The sequence below is a fragment of the Mesoplodon mirus genome (genome assembly GCF_964341445.2).
Source record: "Mesoplodon mirus genome assembly, chromosome: 6".
Taxonomy (NCBI): Eukaryota; Metazoa; Chordata; class Mammalia; order Artiodactyla; family Ziphiidae; genus Mesoplodon; species Mesoplodon mirus.
This window is the reverse complement of record NC_138982.1, coordinates 59,285,982-59,305,980: the sequence shown is the minus strand read 5'-3', so window position 1 is coordinate 59,305,980 and position 19,999 is coordinate 59,285,982. Positions and strand designations below refer to the sequence as shown.

The window sequence follows — 19,999 nt, the reverse complement described above, 5'->3', positions numbered from 1 at the left end:
GCTTCAATTTGGGGAGGGGGAAATGGTCTGTTCTGGAAAACAAAACAAAGAAACTCACCAGACTATCTAAATAGATCCTAAATATTGAGCGATCCTCCTCGGCATGAAAATCCAACCTGAGATGAACACTGGAACGAGGGGACTCTGCTTAAACTTTGCGAAGGTCTGCGGAACAAGCCCTGGGAGGCGGTTGGGAGCCTCGTCTATGGGAAAGACCTCTGTTCCCCTTAGCACCTCTCCAGGGATTCAGTTACCAGGGTTCACCTAATGATGGTTGAGAAGATACTAAAGAGCAAGTGAGGATGGCAGGAAATACAAATGATCAACCCTAGTGCTGAACCATAAATTTAGAGTGCCGAGAAACATACTACTCGGTGTGACGGTCCTTTATTGCCTTTTAGACCGTTTCATCCATTGCAATTTATTAATTCCCATCTAACGAGAAAGAGTGTTTTGCTTTAAAGATATCAGAGGCAGCTTGCTGAAATGGAGGACCGTGTGTTTTGGAGTCCTGCAATCTTAGATTTGAGTTCTGGCTCTGCCAGTAAATATCTGCCTGCTTCTCAGGAAGTTACTTTAACCTCTGACCCCCTGGCTTCTCAGCTGAGGGCAGAACTAAAATCACCTCTCCCTGCACTGGCTTGGTGGGGATGGAGAGGAGGCGCTCCACAAGAGCACCGTATGCAGTGTTCTGAACACAAAGATTAGTTTACTGTACCTCGTGGTGTCCTGTGGCGGGGCTCTTTCCTGGAGTTTTCTGTTTCTGCCTTCACTTTCTTTCACCAGGATGGTATTGTAAATCCATTGTTCAAATGACATTATCTCAAAAACGTTCTCATTTATTATGTGCCTTTTCTGAGCTAGAAAGAGCATTTATCCTTCTCCCTCACCCTCCCTCATCCAGCCATGCCCCAAATCTTCTTCTCCATCCCAGGCTTCCTGTCAGCTCCGCTTCAGGGCCTAGAGCCCCGTAGTCTCTTGCCTGTTCTGTACAATATGCACACAGCCAGATTCCCACCTCTGTTCTCTCCCCGCTGTGTTACTAAAATACAGATCTGGTCACGCCACTGAACTTCTCAATGACTACAGAATGATCTCTAACCTTTCTGCCCTGGCCCCCAAATCCCTCCTTCTAGACCTCACTTTGTTTAAATGAATGATCCTGGTGGGCCATTTTGGTTAGGGGATGATGGTCTTTGGAGAATGGCCAGGATGAACTTGGAGGGCGATAGAAAGATATGTAGACTGCTCTGGATAAGATACGAACAAGAGTTTTAGGGCTTGACAGTGAGCAGGTGAGGGAGTAGAAGGTCAGTTTAAAGGAGGAAGGCTGGGGCTTCCCTGGTGGCGCAGTGGTTGAGAGTCCGCCTGCCGATGCAGGGGACGCGGGTTCGTGCCCCGGTCCGGGAAGATCCCACGTGCCGCGGAGCGGCTGGGCCCGTGAGCCATGGCCGCTGAGCCTGCGCGTCCGGAGCCTGTGCTCCGCAACGGGAGAGGCCACAACAGTGAGAGGCCCGCGTACCGCAAAAAAAAAAAAAAAAAAAAGAAGGAAGGCTGCCCATCAATGGGGCTGGAGGCTGAAGTCAAGAAGAACAGAGGGTTTGTGGACATTCTCTAAAGCCAGGGAGAATTGGAGTAGCCTATATTCCATCATAAGCTTGCTGTCTGCTGGGATGGACTGCATTATATCTCCTATCTCTGGCCCAAACTTTCCATAAAGTTCACTGCACATACAGCTTTACCTTGCTGTTACTTGGAGGACAGGAGGGACTGGGGTATCATCTAGTTGGATGATGACTTGAAGAAAACAGAAGAAGCCAATGAAACATGGAGTGGAGACAGAGACTCTATGGAAGCAGAGATTCAGAGCTGGAGGAAGTAAGCTTCACAACTCTCTAGGTTTACTGAGGGAGACTCTAGATTTTCTGATTGTACATTACTGGGAATCAGAACAAATTTTACTTAAATGTTTCAGAACAACTTGACCTCAGCAAACTGGAGGGCTTAGGGGCTATGCATCCATTATAGATGTGGCAGTGACGGCTAGTTTTCCTTTTCTTTACCACCAGTAGAACCCCTAAAATACTTGGGTTGGCAATGTACCCAGTCAGAAGACTACATTTCTCAATCTCACTTGCTGTATCTTAAGTGTTCAGGTTTTAAGCAGTACAAATGGAAGTTATAGGAAAGGGTTTATGAGAACGCTACTTTAAAAAGGGACAGAAATGTGGGAAATGACCTGCCTCAACTTCCTGTTTCCTTCCTGCCTTCCAAAACTCAGACAAATTGACTGGAGCTTCAGCAGCCATCGTGGATCTTGCAGTCACCTTGAGGATGGAAGCCAAGTATCCAGATGGTGGAGCAGAAAGATCAAGGGGCCTGATTACCCATGACTGCAGAGCCACAGTAGCAGCCTCCCTCCAGACTTCTTTTATACAAGAGGGAAGTGAAATTATCTTTCATTTTTAGTTTTCTGCTGTGTCAACTGAACCTAATCCTAGTCTGCTAACACAGTAGCAGAATAGCAGAGTGATTCATGAGAGGGCTCTGGAGTCAGACTGCTTTCACTCTATTCCTTGCTCTGTCACCTCTTAAACAAGAGCCTTAAACCAGTTACCAAAGGTTTCAGAAGCCTCCTTTTTCTCATCTGCAATATGAGGAAAATAACACGACTTGCACATGGGGTTGTTGTGAAGATGGAGTAAAATAATGTATAAAGCAGTTAGAGCTCTTTAGGTACACAGTAAGTGCTCAATAAATGGTAGCTGCTACTATCATTATTATTATCATTACTAGTATTGCCATAATTACTTATCAGGTTTAGCATTCATCTCCATTAATGGAGATGATGGGTCCTTTAGGGTAGAGACAATTTCTTATTTATTTTTGGTATTGCTCCAGGATTGGCATGTGGTAGGTACCCAATACAGCTTTCCCAAACCATATCTTATTAGATTTTTGCTACTATTTCTCATGAGCAGATGATAAAAATTACTGGTATTGTGTACCGGGCAGGGGACTGATACTATGCATGCTTACTGTCATTTAATCCTTGCCAAAACCACCTGAGAAATGGGCTGAAAGGGTAGTTGTAGACAGTGCAAGAGCTTAGGAGTCATTCAGACCTACACTCTGTTTGAGGTTCAATTTTATTAATATTAAGAGAACTGGAAATAAGTTTTATTTCTCCACGCACGTTCCATTCATAGGAGCCTCTTGGGGCAGATTACTTTTAATGCCCAGGTGTCACTGACACAGAGGCTTTGCATTGTGTTTCATCCCAAGCCAGTGAACTAGAGAACCTCTATAAACAACCCTCCTTCCATCCCTCATCTTGCAACAAACCTGTCAGTGGGAACCAGGAAGAAAAACTATTTCCCCTATCTGGTTTATACAGTCTGGTATATATAAAAGGGTTTTAAGGTTTGGCATGGGCACGGGGTCTGGTTGTGGGCTGCTGAGCTATTCAAGAGTAGATAAGACCTTTTGGACAAGGGTAAAGGTTACAGCACAAGCTGCTTCCTCTGATAAATTTCCCTCCACCTGTGATAGGGCTGTGGGCAGTTATGGTGTTGGGGCAGGAACAGTAGGAGGAGCCTGGGAAGTTTTTTTCTTTTTTAAATTTTATTTATTTTTGCTGCGTTGGGTCTTTGTTGCTGCACGCAGACTTTTCTCTAGTTGTGGCGAGCGGGGGCTACTCTTCGTTGCCGTGCGCGGGCTTCTCATTGTGGTGGCTCCTCTTGTTGTGGAGCACGGGTTCTAGGTGCGTGGGCTTCAGCAGTTGTGGTGCACGGGCTCTAGAGCACAGAGCTCAGTTTTTGTGGTGCATGGGGCTTAGTTGATACGCGGCATGTGGGATCTTTCCGGACCAGGGATTGAACCCATGTTCCCTGCATTGGTAGGCGGATTCTTAATCATTGTGCCACCAGGGAAGTCCCTAGGAAGGTTTTGTAACTTTGGGTCTTGTCAAATTATAGAGAAAGTGGCTCTCTCTCTTAGATTTGTTTCATGTTATAAGCTGGTTTGCTTATCTCATGGGAGGTGATGCCACAAGGGCAAAAGTCTCTTAAGAATCTGCTGGCCAAATAGTTCCTATCTTAACATACATTTCCTCTTCTTGTAGGTCATGGCTATTCCAGAGGTAGCTCCTGGTTCCTATAGTGGAGTAGTTCTTAACCCTGGCTGCACATTAGAATTCCCTGGGGAATTTTTTTAAAATGCCAGTTCCTGGGCTCTACCCCAGTCCAACTGAATTAGAATCTCTAGGGCGTAGAGCCTGAGCATCAGTATTTTTAAAAAGAAATAAACAGAAATTAAAAGAAAATTTTAAAATGAGTCACAAACTGACAGAAAATATTTGCAAAACCATATATCTAATAAAGAACTTGTATCTAAAATATATAAAGAAGTCTTAAAAGTTAATAAGATAATGAAGACTCCAATTAAATAATGAGAAAAATATTTGAACACTTTACCAAAGAATATATTTGCATGGCAAATAAATACATAAAAAGATGCTCAAAATATTCATAATTAGGGAAATGCAAATTGCAACCATATTGAAATATCACTATACACCTTCTAAAATGGCAAACAAACAAATAAAACAGCCACAAAAAAACACACCTGACAATTCTTAGTGATGGCAAAGAACAGAGCAACTGGAACTCTCATGTATAGCTGGTGAGAATCAAAAATAAGATAGCCACTTTGGGAAAATGTCTGGCAGTTTATTATAAAGTTAAACATATACTTGCCACAAACCCCAGCAATTCCACTCCTAGGTATTTACTCAAGAGAAATGACAATTTGTGTTCACACAAAAACCTGTACACAGATATTTATAATGGCTTAATTCATAATGGTCCCAGACTGGATCAACCCCATTGTCCTTCAACTAGTAAACTAATAAACTGTGGGGGGCTTCCCTGGTGGCGCAGTGGTTAAGAATCCACCTGCCAATGCAGGGGACATGGGTTCAATCCCTGGTCTGGGAAGATCCCACATGCAGCGGAGCAACTAAGCCTGTGCGCCGCAACTACTGAGCCTGCGTTCTAGAGCCCGCCAGCCACAACTACTGAGCCCGTGTGCCACAACTACCGAAGCCCGCATGCCTAGAGCCCTTGCTCTGCAACAAGAGAAGCCACCGCAATGAGAAGCCCGCGCACTGCAACGAAGAGTAGCTGCCGCTCACTGCAACTAGAAAAAGCCTGTGCACAGCAACGAAGACCCAACAGAGCCAAAAAATAAAAATAAAAAATAAAATAAATTGAAAAGAAAAAAAAAAAAACTGTGGAATATCCATAAGGTGGGATACTACTCAGAAATAAAGTGTAACGTCTCACTGATAACACACAACACGAATGAATCTTAGATGCATCATACTAAGTGAAAGAAACTAAACTCAAAAGGTTACATACTGAATGAGTCCATTTATATAACATTCTGGAAAAGGCGAAAGTATAGAGACAGAAAACGTCTGTGGTTGCCAGGGGTTGGGGGTGGCAGGAGGGGAAAATCACAAAGAGGTAACATGAAGGAATTATTTGGGGGGTGATGGAACTCTTCTGTATCTTGATTGTAGTGGAGGTTACACAATTGTATGTATTGGTCAAAACTCATAGAATTGTATATTTAAAAGGGTCAACTTTACTGTATGTACTTATAACTCAGTAAAGCTGAGCCTCCCTCCCCCAGTCCATTATTCAGAAGCAAATTCCCCAAGTAATTTAAATTCATAGTCAGGGTTGAGAGATATTGCTGGCGTAATAAATTCAAATCTAGTTTCTGTTATTTAAACTTCAGTTTCCTCATATGTAAAACTGGAGATAATAAAACCTACTTTGAAGAGATATTATGAATTTTAAATGTGATGATGTATGGCAAACTCCTAATATAGGGTTTGGCACAAAATAATAATAACCACTTAATAGGTGCTACGTGCCAGGTGTTGTATGGGCATTTTACAGATACCTCATTTAGTCTTTACAACAGCTCTATGAAGTAGGTATTATTGTCACCATCTTCAGGGTGGAGAAACTGAGGCTCAGAGAAGTTATGGAACTTGCTCAGAGTCTCACAGCTGATCAGTGGCTGAGCCAGGTTCCAAGTCTAAACTTATTGTTACTGATTACTTTACCTCTCTCAAATCTTAATTTCAAGCATCCTACCCTTCAACTTCACTTCTGTCTTCTAGTTCACTTTCTCGGTGTTTTTACTTCAGTGATTTCCTGACCTCACTGAGAACACCAGTCTTCATCGGTCCTACCACTTCTCATAAGTCACCGCTACCTTCATGTTCTCACTTCCCTTCTCATCCAACCTAAGTTGTGTGGTCCAGTAGTATTTCCTCTTCCTTTTCTAGTATTCCCAGCCCCATTGCTTTTTCCCCCTCTCTCTCTGCCTGGGAAAAGCTAAATCTAGTCAATCCCAACTTTTTCTTTATTCTACTCTTGCAACCAAGCAGCAGTTATTGCTGGAGATAGATGCAGATATGGAGAAGCAATGGGAAGTTGGGTCCAGAGAGAAGCTCTACGGAGATGACGGTGTGGGAGTGGAAAGAAGAGGGTGGAGGGAGACTTTCCTTGGTTTAATGACAAAGGATCATAGAGTGAGAGGCCTGGTTGAAGAAAACTGATATAAAAATGCTAACCTTGGCACAGTTATTTTGGTCCTGTCCCTGGCTGGGGGCTCTAGGAGGATTCTGGCTGGCCTCAGCTGGGAGATGTCAGTTACAAAGTGTAGAGAAGTGTTTTGGACGAGGCCATGTGCAGAGAGGGGCATCCCTACTGGGACAGAAGCAGGGCTTTCTTCTGGTGCCTGGTGCCTTGGTGAAGGCACCAATTACTGGCCAGTACCAGAGCCTTCGGTGGAGCTGGTTCACTGATGTGCTGGTAAATGTTTAACAACTCACTCTCTGAAAACAAACAGCAAACAAACAAACAAACAAACTCTGATTGGTAGCATTTGCAAATTTCTATGGTGTAAATACTCCCTCCATAGCCCCAGTCTAGGTTACACAGCACCCACGAGCACGATGTCAGGGGGACAGGCTACCGGAATGTGACTGGGCCTTGTTCTAATTTCTAAATGTAATGAAGCACCTTGAAGGATAAGAAGGAAGGATTCACTTGTGGGAATTGTCATGGTTTGGGGGACTGGGCCTTAATAGGATGGGATCTAGAGGAGGCTGTGCAGTCTGCACTGACCAGGCAGGACTCTGAACCGTCTGCCCTGCGCCCTCTGTAGCACTCCCTGGTTACATGCCTGCCTTTTGTCTTACCCCTGCTCTTCCGTTCTATGTGCTAACATTTTTAGATTTATAAATTTATGGTGAGTAAGAATCTGGCACCTTCCCCCAAATAATTTCCTTGCCAAACAAGTTTGAAAATGATTGCAATCAGGTTAATATTAATAGAATTTCAAGCATCCACAGAATTTATTCATGTGAATAATTTATTTTCATCTATAAGGAAAAAATCCTCTATTCTGCAGGAATCTCAAATATTAGGATATTCATGCATATTAGAGAATGACTTCAGGAAAAGATAGTGGTAAGACCAACAAGGATATAAGCCATGACAGGAGATAAATAAAATCGGTTCTGGAAATATTTTCCTCATCACATTAAAACGATGTCAGATATAAACCAGTGCACTTTCTGACGGCGTATCCCTAGTCTGTGCATCCCACATGGATGAAGACTGTTTAGTCTGGATGTACGATACTAATGTAGAACTCTTCTTGTGATGGTGTGCATTAGTACACAGAACTCCCAGTGTAAGTTAGCATCTTTACTTCTCCAGAAACATTTGAAGAGGCCACAACATTCACTGCCAAGGCATGAGTTGACCCACGTGATCTGCCAATCCCAAACCCAGCAAAGCCTCATGCTTTTGCAGTATAACCATCAAGAAGCAGGAAGTTTTCCTTTTCTTTCTTTTTCAAGGTGTCCATTGACCCATCCCCAGCATCTGGGAAGATACTGTGGATTCCAACTCAAGAGAAGAGGAGGAAAGAGGAAAAGGAAATAGAGCTATTTCACAAGCTATCAACATGTTAAGTCCTGGTACTTCATTAAAAAAAAAACAAACAAACGAGTTTTATGATTCTTTCTCAAGGAGAGAGAAGGCGCTAGCTGAGCTACCTCTGCAGAATATCAGTCTGTTGAAGTGCTGTGGCAGATGGTGTTTTGTGATTCTCACGATGGCTTTATTTCCTAACTGGGTTTCCTCCTGCTTGGAGATCACAATGCCAGTTTGAGGCTCATAAAATCCCAATCATATCAGATTTACTGACTTGTCATTTTGCTACTCTGCCTATCCAGTATTTATTATTTATATCCTGGCTATATCCACCCCCCACCGAAAGAACTGACCTATCTTCTCCTGAAAGGGAGACAGAATAAAAATAGAGCCATTACGACATGACAGGGAATGAGAAGTTGGGCAATGGCTAGGCACCAGAATATTTATTTGGATCGAAAAACCAAAGAAAAAGGAAGCTGCTACATGAGCCAAAACCTAGCACTGAACTCCCTGATAGTCAAGGCAAAAAGGGAGCATGATGACCACTTTGCTCATCTCACCACTAAATACTCTAGGAGGGTGGGACGAACAGTAACAGGCCTGCGGGCACGCTCTCCACAGGCCTGCGCCCGCACAAGATGCTTACCTGACAATATGGATGCAACGGCTGCAATGATGAAGGACACGATGACGCCAGGTCCTGCCATTTCCTTGGCCACCAGGCCAGACACCACGTACATCCCAGTGCCCACGCAGCTGCCAACTCCGAGCGAGATGAGGTCCACGGTGGTGAGCACCTGGGCTAGCTTGGTGCCATGTGCTGTGGTGGCCCCAGTTCCCTCCAGCATGGACTCCACCGGTTTGGTGCGCAGGATCCTGGAGTGCATGGCGTACCAGGCAGCCCCCCACTGCACTCGCCGGGGGTCCAGGGAGGCGAGGAAGCCACTCATCCTGAGCGAGATGGGTTGTGGTGAAGGTCAACTGATGGCAGAGGGCTGCAGAAGCCTTAGTGGATGCTTCTGGAACTCATCTAGTGACCAGGGATCTCCCTTTTAGGAGAGGTTGAGAGGGCCCCAGGGCAGCCTTCTCCTGGGAATGAATGTCTGCAGGAAAAACACAAGAAAAAGGAAGGTGAGACCAGGTGGGAAACAAACCATGGCTTGAAGGCATGGATGGAGGTCCGTGTACTGAACTGGTAGAACTGATCTAACCTGTGTATTTATAATGCAGGAGGGTTGCATTTCCCCCTTTGTCTTGCCTCCAGTCCTAAAAGACAGTCCATAGTTTGCAGTGTGTGGCATAGTCGTTATGAAGAGGGTGGTCTGAGTCAGGGCTCTGCTGCTTACAGTTCTGGGAACTTGGGAACGTTACTTCATGTCTCTGTGCCTCAGTTTCTACTGCATAGTGGGGATAATCAAACCTCCTGCCTTGTGTCAATGTGAGAATTAAATTAGTGTTTGTCTAAAAAGAGCTTAAGACAATGCCTGGCCTGTGGAAAACGCTCTTCTGTCAAACTCTAAGTGCTTCTTACCTGGTTCTGCCAAGACTTGGTCTGTGATTCTTGAGCATAATCTCTGGGGACACAAATCTTCATTTTTTATATAAGGATGTAAAATTAGATCTACAACTCTCAAGAGGGGTAGTGCCACCCCACGGGATTGTCTTCGAACTTTGTTCTCAAATGAAATGAAAATGTTTTGAGAAATTTTTTGCTCTCAGAGGTTGGGGTAGGGGGAGTGTTCATGGCATTTGGTTGGTGGGCCCCAGAGATGTTAAACATGTGGGATGGTGTCATACCATTTTCAGATGTCGGACATTTTTTTAAAAATTAATTTATTTTATTTTTGGCTGCATTGGGCCTTCGTTGCTGTGCACAGGCTTTTCTCTGGTTGCGGTGAGTGGGGGCTACTCTTCGTTGCCGTGCATGGGCTTCTCATTGCAGTGGCTTCTCTTGTTGCGGAGCACGGGCTCTAGGCATGCAGGCTTCAGTAGTTGTGGCGCACAGGCTTAGTTGCTCCACGGCATGTGGGATCTTCCCGGGCCAGGGATCGAACCCGTGTCCCCTGCATTGGCAGGCAGATTGTTAACCACTGTGCCACCAGGGAAGCCCCGGACATTCTTGTAGGTGAAAATTCTGGTTATGATGATCTGAACCTAAAACCTAACTCTGTTTTACATATAAGCACATGAGATTATTTTGGATGGTTTCAATAGACAAGTACCTTGACTTTTCCAGGAAGGCAATTACAGAATAAATTGAAGGAAGATTGTAAATTCTTTAGTTTTGAACTTAAGTGGAGTTCATCACTGTTTTAGAAAACCAAGACACGCTTTCAGTGCAGCCCATGGTGCGGCATCACGCATTCAGCACACCTGTAACAGACTCTGCCATTTGAAACTGGCACGTTTACAGTACTTCTTCATATAGTGCAAACATCTCAGGATGACAGCTGTACTTGCCTGAGTGTTTAAATACTGAAATATGTTATATATAGGCAGGGTACCCATGAATTTTGCTTTAGGATATTAAAGAGGGGTGTATCAAAACATGTATCACAAAAAAGAGGTGCTGGGTCTGATAGACTTGAGAATTATTATACTAGATGATTTCTAAAGTTTTGTCAAGTTAGAAAATGCCAAGATTATATGAAGTTACTTTCTTTGGAAGCCAGAAGCTTCATAAAATTCTATAAAGAATTTAAAAAATACATCTGGAACATTGATCCCAAGTACTGTGCTGATAAGCCTAGGACATTTACATTTACAGCAAGTTCCAGCCTGTGTAACCTACCCATATTATTACTTAATACTACTTAGCACTTAATGTAACACTTGTCCACTTCTAAAAGCTTTGTAGATACAACCTAATTAGAAGAATCAGGTGAAATGTAGCAGTTTGGTTCACAGGCATTGGGTGATGGAACTACTGGTTTAATTTCCTCCTAAATTTGACAGCGTTGCTTCATGCTGTGTGTTAATTCTCGACATCTTAGATATCAGTACATTTAGATAGTGCCACTGTATATACCAGAGTCATTCAAAAGCCTAGAGTGCCAGCATTTTTTTTTAAGATTTCCAGATTTGTGAGAAAATGTATACCAGGAAGGCTGCAAGAACAACTGCTCTACTTGAGCTCTTGTGGGGAAATCAATGTACATATCTATTTAATTTCAACTCAGCCAGCATGTACTGAGCATCTGTTATGTGCCAGGCATGACGTTAGGCTCAGGGATGCTAAGACATGGTCCCTGCTCTCGTGGAGTTTCCAGTCTAGAACTGGAGATGATGGTCACCCAAATCACCATGCAAGGGAGAAGGTTTTTTTTTTTTTCTAAAAACCTTGTCTTTACTTATTTTTCATATTACAAATGTATATAGCATGGCCTTTGCAGAAAAATCAGACAGTATCAACAATAACATTTAGTGAAGATAGATAAGACAATTCAACACACAGATAGAAAAATAAAACCAGATCATTCTAGAGAGGGATAAAGGGTATGTTGTAGTGTCCCCCCAAAATTTATATGTTGAAGCTCTAATCCTCAGTACCTCAGAACGTGACCTTATTTGGAAATAGAGTCGTTGCAGATGTACTGAATAATTAAGATGAAGTCACATTGCAGTAGGATGGGGCCCTAACCCAATACAACTGGTGTCCTTATAAAAAGAGGAAATTCGGACACAGAGCCACACACACAGGGAGAACGAGCTGTGAAGATGAAGGCAGAGATCAGGGTGATACATCTGCAAGCTAGGGAACACCAAGGCTTGCCAGCAAACCACCAGAAGGTAGGAAAGAGCCCTGGAACAGATCCTTCCTCACAGCCCTCAGAAGGAATCAACCCTGCTGACACCTTGATCTCAGACTTCCAGCCTCCAGAACTGTGAGACAATAAATTTCTGTTATTTAAGCCTTGCAGTTTGTGATACTTTGTTATAGCAGCCCTAGCAAATGAATACAGGCTATAAAGGAAGTCAAACAGGGTGATGAAGGGGCGAGAGGGTCTCTGTGGTCACAGCATTGGCTCCTGAGTGACGGGAAGCAGCCAGTCATGCCAGGTGTCAGAGGAGAGTGTCTTGCAGAGCTGGGCCAGAGGGGAGACGGGGTGGCCTGCTCTGGGAACTGAGTGACACTGGGACAGTGTGATGAGGAGGATTCAGGTACCACGTGAGAGATTTACATGTGTCAACTAGTTAAATCTGCATTTACAGGTGAGGCAGAGAAGGCCGGGGAGGTCCAGTAACTTCTCCAAAGTCATGGAGCCTATAAGTGCAGAGCTGGGCCTTGGCTCCACTTGCCAAGCTGTTATTCCTGGCTTTCCTGCCTGAAGGGCACAGGGTCAGGCTGCTGAGGGTCTCTCAAGCCAAGACAAGGGGTTTGTGTTTACTCTAAGAGCCATGAGAAGCCATGGGAGGGTTTTATTCAGGTGGGCAACATGATATGATTTACATTTTTAAAAGCTCATTGTAGCTGCTGCGCAGTTAACTGAAGACTCATGCCCAATGATGAGTCAGTGCCAGGACAGATGTATCAGTACAGAGGGGAGTGAGGTGTGGACCTGCTGCTGAGGGCAGCCATGGTTCTCCAACTTGGCTGCACAGGGGAATTACCTGGGGATCTTTCAGGAACAATGGTGCCTGGCCTCAGCCCCAGAAATCCCAATTTAATTGGTCTGAGGTGTGGCATAGATATAGGGATTCCTTAGATCCTTAGAGCTCCCCAGGTGATTCTAGCACAGCAGGGTTAGGGTCCACTGCCCTGTGAGTAATGACTAAAGTGCTGGTGTAGAAAACCAGATGCTGCCTGTGATGGTTAATTTTACTTGTCCACCTGACTGGGCTAAGTGATGCCAAATAGCTGGTAAAACATTATTTCTGGGTGTGTCTGTGAGAGTGTCTCTGGAAGAGATTAGCATCTGAATCGGTGGACTGAGTAGAGAAGATCCCCTCATCAGCGTGGGTGGGCATCATCTGATCCGTTGAGGGCCTGAATAGAACAAAAAGGCAGAGGAAGAGTGAATTCACTGATTCTGCTTGAGCTGAGATGCCCGTCTTCTCCTCTCCTCGGACACTGGTGCTCCTGGTTCTTGAGCTTTCAGACTCAAACCGGGACTCACATCACCTGCCCCTTCTGATTTTCAGGCCTTCCGACTCAGACTGAATGATACCACCAGCTTTCCTGGTTCTCCAGTTTGCAGACAGCTGATCATGGGACTTCTTAGCCTCCATAACATGTGAGCCAATTCCTCATGTAAGAAATCCCCTCATATGTATCTGTATAAATCCTATTGGTTCTCTTTCTCTGGAGAACCTTGACTGACCCATTGCCATTTTCTACGTGGGGTCCCAAGGCCGACAGGTACTTCCTGTTTCTCTTCCTGGGCAGGTAACTGGGCCTTTCAGCAGCAGTCTTCTGCAGGCAGTGACTGTGGATCTGGAGATACCCTTTGGGATATTTGTCCTGATCAGCCCTTCATCAGAAACTGTCACAGAGACACTGAAAAAGAACCAGGCTGCTTAGGGACGTGACAGTTTCAATTTGGTAAATAATTAGAAATCATGGTGAAAACATAGAGAATCAACTAGAATAAAGATTGAAGGTGGTAGAATTCCTTCCTGGCTCCATTCCCTCCATGTAATTCCTCTGAGTGCTTGCTTTATTGATGAAAACAGGGGCTTGGGGCATTTCCTTTCTTGGTTGGAAATTTACTGGAGAGAACAAAATGTACAAAAGAAAACATGCTTCTAAGTGACTATTGACAATATCCATATTCATTACCCCCAGATTATGTTAATCAAAGAGAGTTTTGGAAGCTTATTGCTGTTGTCTTTCCAAGATGAGCAATAAATGTGTGTTGTGCTTTCTCTAGCACTTTAATTCAAGTTTCTCAAAATACTTCACAGCTATAGCTAAGGAAGGCTTGCAGGGCCCCTGGGAGAAGGGAGTCATCATTGTGGTGTTTGCCGGCATGCTTGAGGGTTCAGTGGGCTCCGAGTATAGTGACAGTAAGAGCAGGTTTGTGTGAGGATGAAAATAATTATGGCTTGGAAGTTCACCGACTAGGTAGGATTGTTGAATTAGGTCGGAGCCTGCGTTTGGAGGTGAAGAGAGGAAGGAAACGAAGGCTAACAAAACAGTAAACAGCCTCCAATCATTCCTGCCTGGTTTTGCAAATACACTAAGGGACTACAAAAATCCCTTCCTGACACTTCCCATGAGCTGGTGTCCAGCCTTTGCTGGAACATCTGGAGCAGCAGGAACATTGGCCGGTGGAAGCTGCCCCTTCACGTGGTTGAACAGTTAAGATTGCAACAAAACTCTTCTCATCAATGTCCCCAGGCAAAAGGAGGTTGCAGTTGAAAGTGCCAGGTTTGATGAGCCCTTCCAGGTGACCGCAGGATCTGAAGGAGCCTTCTGAGGCCCCGCCCCCAACTCCTGTACCCTGGGTCGTGTGCTAGCCTTCCTCCCCACCAGCCCCGCTGCTTCTCCTCTGGGCTGAGCTCCTGGCTCCTGGTTAAGGACCTAATTCAGGAGCCAGTTCCCCTGGGTTCAAAGTCTGGCTCTGCCCTTACTCGCTAAGAGCCTCTCCATGCTTCAGTTTTGCCATCTGTAAAATGGGATAATAAGGGCGCTAACTAGCTCACAGGGCTAGTTAGGAGCAAAGGAGTTAACGTGTGGAGCTTTTAGCACAGTGTCTGGCATACATGACTGCCAGGAAGTGGCAGCCTGCTAGCATCACCCTCCTCTGGCCGATGACCAGGTCTTTTTGTCCCTGACTGCTGACACCCCCTCCCACCTCCCTAGGCAGCTCTTAGAGGGTCCTTGGCCTACTGCCCAGCCCTTACCCGGGGCTCTTCTCTGCTGAAGCTCCCCTGGATTCTATGGCTGCAGACTGTACACCCTGGTATTTCACTCCTAGGTGTTCATGCTTGCCTTTTTCATGCTTTTAGGGAAGGGCTTTCTCCTTTCCCGTGTTTTGTTATCTAAAGGGGTATCCTCAGCCGATTTGCTTGGACCTTTGGATGTTATATCTGCTCTCATTCCTTTACACCCTTGACTTTTTTGCCCAAAATGCACACACACAAAGGTGGCTAGGGCATGGTGGATTCACCTGTAGTCACCACCCGATCCCTGAAAGCACAACCTCCTTTTGACTTTCTTGCTGTGGCTTACTGTGGCTCACTTAGCCAGAGTCTTTGATGGCAGATTCTCTGCTGAGGTTCTGGCTTCTGTTGCTCTTCTATTTCTTCCAAACTTGCCAGTTATAGCTCTAAGTTCATATCCCAACTGTGGAGTCACTTGCCTGTCAGTCACTATGATTTTACACGGGGTGGCCAGATACAGGTCAGATATATGTGAATCCCAGGGTCTGCGGCATCCGAACAGAACACCCTAGTAAATTGAATTGAGATCTGTGTCCTGGTAAATTTCTCCTGTTGTCCCCAGTTTTGTTCTCTGTATCTGTACTGATTAGGGCTAATCTGTTTATAGGAAAGTCTTCAAGTTTTTGAAGGCAACTAACATATCTATTGGAGTCTTATCTTCCCCAGACTAAACATCTTCAATTTCTTCAGTGATCAGCAGTGTCTCACATGGTATGGCTTCTAGATCAATCACATTCTGATTTGTACTTCTTGGGCAGGTTGCAGTTTATCATGGTGACATTTTTGGACCATAAAAGAGTGGTAAGGGAGATGTTTTTGATCAGTCTGGCCGTGTGTGTGTGTGTGTGTGTGTGAGTGTGTGTGAGAGTGAGTGTGCGTGCGTGCACGCATGAACCTCCTAAATCATACAATGCTGGTGCCTGACAAATTCACTCAGATGTACAACTGGCTTTAAAACCAGGGTTCCTGATTTTCAGACTGCCAACCTTCCCAATTATGTCTTTGCTAAGTGTTTGATTGATCAAGTCCACTTGAGGTATTTCTTGATCACCTACTACGTTACTTATCAATGTGCTAGCCCATTTTACATTGTATGTGAGATCTCAGACACAGCTGGCTTTGTTTTGCTTGGAATGTTTTTTACAGGAAAGTTTGAATCTATGACAACTGAATAGCTATGCAAAAGAGGTGGTATCATTTCAGCTTCCTTTACAAAGCTTACTATTTCTTTTTCTGTTTCTAAAAAGTTATTGACTGCGTTAATCAGCTTTTGCTGCAGTAATAAGCAGTCTTAAATTTCAATATGTTAAAACAATGACATCTATCTTTTTTCTGACACATATTTTAAAATATATCTTTATTCTTTTAAATTGATTTACAACATTGTGTTAGTTTCAGGTGTACAGCAAAGTGATTCGGTTTTATATATATATATATATATGTGTATATATATATATATATATATATATATATATATATATATATATGTCATTTTCTCCTCCAGCACCCACGCAGGGAGGATATCCCCACCTGATATCATCTTCCCCTCCTTCCTCCCCCTAACCTCACACCAGTGCTCTTCCTACTGCTCCATATTTAAGAAGGTGGCATATACCCTGAGAAAACCATAATTCAAAAAGAGTCATGTACCAAAATGTTCATTGCAGCTCTATTTACAATAGCCAGGAGATGGAAACAACCTAAGTGTCCATCATCGGATGAATGGATAAAGAAGATGTGGCACATATATACAATGGAATATTACTCAGCCATAAAATGAAACGAAATTGAGCTATTTGTAATGAGGTGGATGGACCTAGAGTCTGTCATACATAGTGAAGTAAGTCAGAAAGAGAAAGACAAATACCGTATGCTAACACATATATATGGAATTTAAGAAAAAAAAAATGTCATGAAGAACCTAGGGGTAAGACAGGAATAAAGACACAGACCTACTAGAGCATGGACTTGAGGATGTGGGGAGGGGGAAGGGTAAGCTGTGACAAAGTGAGAGAGTGGCATGGACATATATACACTACCAAATGTAAAATAGATAGCTAGTGGGAAACAGCCACATAGCACAGGGAGATCAACTCGCTCCTTTGTGACCACCTAGAGGGGTGGGATTGGGAGGGTGGGAGGGAGGGAGACGCAAGAGGGAAGAGATATGGGGATATATGTATATGTATAACTGATTCACTTTGTTATAAAGCAGAAATTAACACACCATTGTAAAGCAATTATACTCCAATAAAGATGAAAAAAAAAAAAAAAAAAGAAGGTGGACAGAGCTGCCTACATTTTCTTTGTATGATATCACAGTCATACCAAACTTGGGGTGATCCCCAAAGGAAAATGAGGCATTTACCTAGTTGTCTGTGTGGTAATGTTCCTTTAAAGGAGCTGAGGGTGTTTAATGTTCCTCAAAACTTTTCCTATCGACTTGGCTTCAGTGGGAGTTTCTTCATCCTAATTTGGAGAAGCAAGAGTCTTGTAGGAGTCTAATAAACACTTTTCATTATTAACCAGCTGGCTTCCTCAGCATCGCTCAGGAAAATCCTTAAGTAGATACATCCCTGCAGCTTCTCTCCCTGCATATGCTAAACAGAGTTGCCCATGTGAGAAGCTCCCTCACAAATCCATAACTGCAATTTGGATACCTTTGTGCCTTTGGGTTTGGAGCCCATATTTGAAACTCCTTTTGTGTTCCCTATTCACTGTGTCTTAATGCATACCCAGGCCTCTTTGTACTTTGATTCAGTTATTCTGGAGATTCTTGTCTCTGAGATTCCTTCCAGTGCCCCCAAAGGAAATTTCTACTATTCTAAAGAGTCTGCATTTTAAGTCAGATAATTTCAAGCAGATCCTTCAAATTTTGATAATGGCCGCTTGTATGTGATACAATAATAAACAGACAAGTGGACAGAATCTTAATTTTATCGATGTAGGTTATTATACACGCCTCATGAACTTTCGGTTCTCAGCAAAGCCTGACGCCACATACCCAAACCCTCTTTACTCTGGGTTTGTACAGTTTTCAATACACATCATCTGCTTTATGGGTTCAGAGCACCTACTAAATGTCTGGCATCGTGTGTGCAAGATGCAGAGACAGAAAGAGGAGGAAGATGCCCCCCTTGTTCTCGGAGCTCCCAGGCTGGCCAGGAAGACAGGCATGACGATGAAGTACACACTGACTACCAAGATTTTACTTCTTAGCCTTTGCTTCTTGCTTCTTTCCCCATCTTTCCCTCCCCAAAGCTATCCATATTTTCATGTTCTTTTGGCACTCAGCTCATATCTCATCTGTCGTTAAATGTATGTTAACCACTTGGGGCTCCTCTTCTCTGATTTCCCCCAACTCGGCATATGTTAAGTTGTGTCTTGCCACAGATTGTTATACACCTGAAGGCTTGGATCTCTTTAAAGCCCCCCAGATGGTTTTGTCTTGGAAAGAAAATAAAATCCAAGTTCCTTACAATGGCCTACAGGGCCGTAAGCAGCCTGGTGTCTACTTCCTCTCAGAGTTCATTGCCTGCCACCCTCCCTTTTGGTCCACTGATCTCCTCTCCATTCTTGAAACACACTAAATTCTCTGTTGCTTCAGGGCCTTTGCACTTATTTCCCCTACCTGGAATCTCCTATCTCAGGTCTTTACATGACTTTCTTTTTCTCCTGATTCCAGTCTTAGCTGAAATGTCACCTCTGCAGAGAGAAGCCCTCCAGGATCATCTGGGCTAAAAGTAGCCCTGGTCTTTCAGACTCTTTCTCTCAAGTTCTATCATCTATCTCTCTATCTATCTTTCTGTCCTCTACTTATGTATGTATCCATCCATTTATTTTTGAGTAATTTATCCCTACTTGACATTTATTTAGTTATGTTTTCATTGTCTGTATCCTTTCTCTAGACTGTAAACTCCTTGAAGGTATGGATTTGTCTGTGTTGTTCTTTCTTGAATCCCCAGGGACCATAGCAGGGACTGGCAAACAGTAGGTAATCAACAGTTGTTTGTAGAATGAAGATTTTTCCACAGCTAAAAAGAATATTTGGCATAAAATATTTCTTTATAAAAGATATAATTCACAGTAGGAGTTTGTAATAATCCATGTTCTCTTGAGACATCTATTACAGTGTAAGATGACTTCCTTTGTTGAGTACCCTTTGTGCATAACATCAAAGAACAGAAAACCTCAGAAATCATTTAATTCAAGTCTCAGATTTTACAAATGATTAAGCTCATTGACTGCCTTCACAAATCCCTTTGGAAAACCAAATTATCTATATTACCTAGTTATAAATAAATTATATTTCTGTGTTTTTGATCCTTTAATATTAATTAATTCAAGGGAAGACTGAATTAAAAATCCACAATATTATAATATTAAAATATTTAACATTAAAACAGTAATGTCTAGTTAAGGTTAGAGTTGTACTTTTTGGTATAGATGGTTCATGTACAATAGCTCCTTGGAGACTTCAAACAGTCTTTTACCCAATCAGAGCAGTAAATATCTCATACATTATAGAGTATGCACCATAGAAGAGAAGGTATAATTTTTAGTTTGCTTCATTGCTTTTTTTTTTTTTTCCTTCATCTGGGAGGAAAATAGTTGAGCACTTTGACAGCCTGGAATTTAATATGTTTTTGAAAAATGGAGATCACTTTGCCCTGTGGGTATACTGTTCATTTCTAGCTTCTGAGTCTACTTGGAAGATAGCACCCACTCAGGGTTCATGGATCGGCAGGCCCTTGGTGTATACTTTGGATCCACAGCCGAGAGAACTCCTCTCTGGAAGCAGGTTTCTTTCCTGACTATCAGCATGTCTGTTCATTAGGAAATCTGAAAACTGGGAGAGCACATTTCAATGCCAACAGCACTTAACTCACAGAGGAATGCCAGATTCCATTTGGGGACTTTTAAATGAATTTCCAACCTACAAGCTATTTGACTTAAAAGTGCTTGCTTCCAAGCTGTTGAGTTAAAATTTTTGTAAACTGCAAGTTCTTGAATTCAAATGTATTCCTCATAGAGCACATTAAATAGCAACTGTTAATGCAAATACAAATATTCAATAATATGGATCA

At 43.3% G+C, this 19,999-nt stretch overlaps 1 protein-coding gene across 1 annotated transcript in view; it reads right to left on the bottom strand.

The window, feature by feature from the left end:
• Positions 1 to 8,977, bottom strand: part of SLC7A14 (solute carrier family 7 member 14) — a gene marked incomplete at both ends in the record, with an annotated part of 70,163 nt that extends 61,186 nt beyond the window's left edge. Inside the window, one exon of the mRNA XM_082625735.1 lies at positions 8,674 to 8,977. Coding sequence (XP_082481861.1) covers positions 8,674 to 8,977 — 304 coding nt within the window. The remainder of the gene's footprint in view (positions 1 to 8,673) is intronic.
• Positions 8,978 to 19,999: the final 11,022 nt, after the last annotated feature.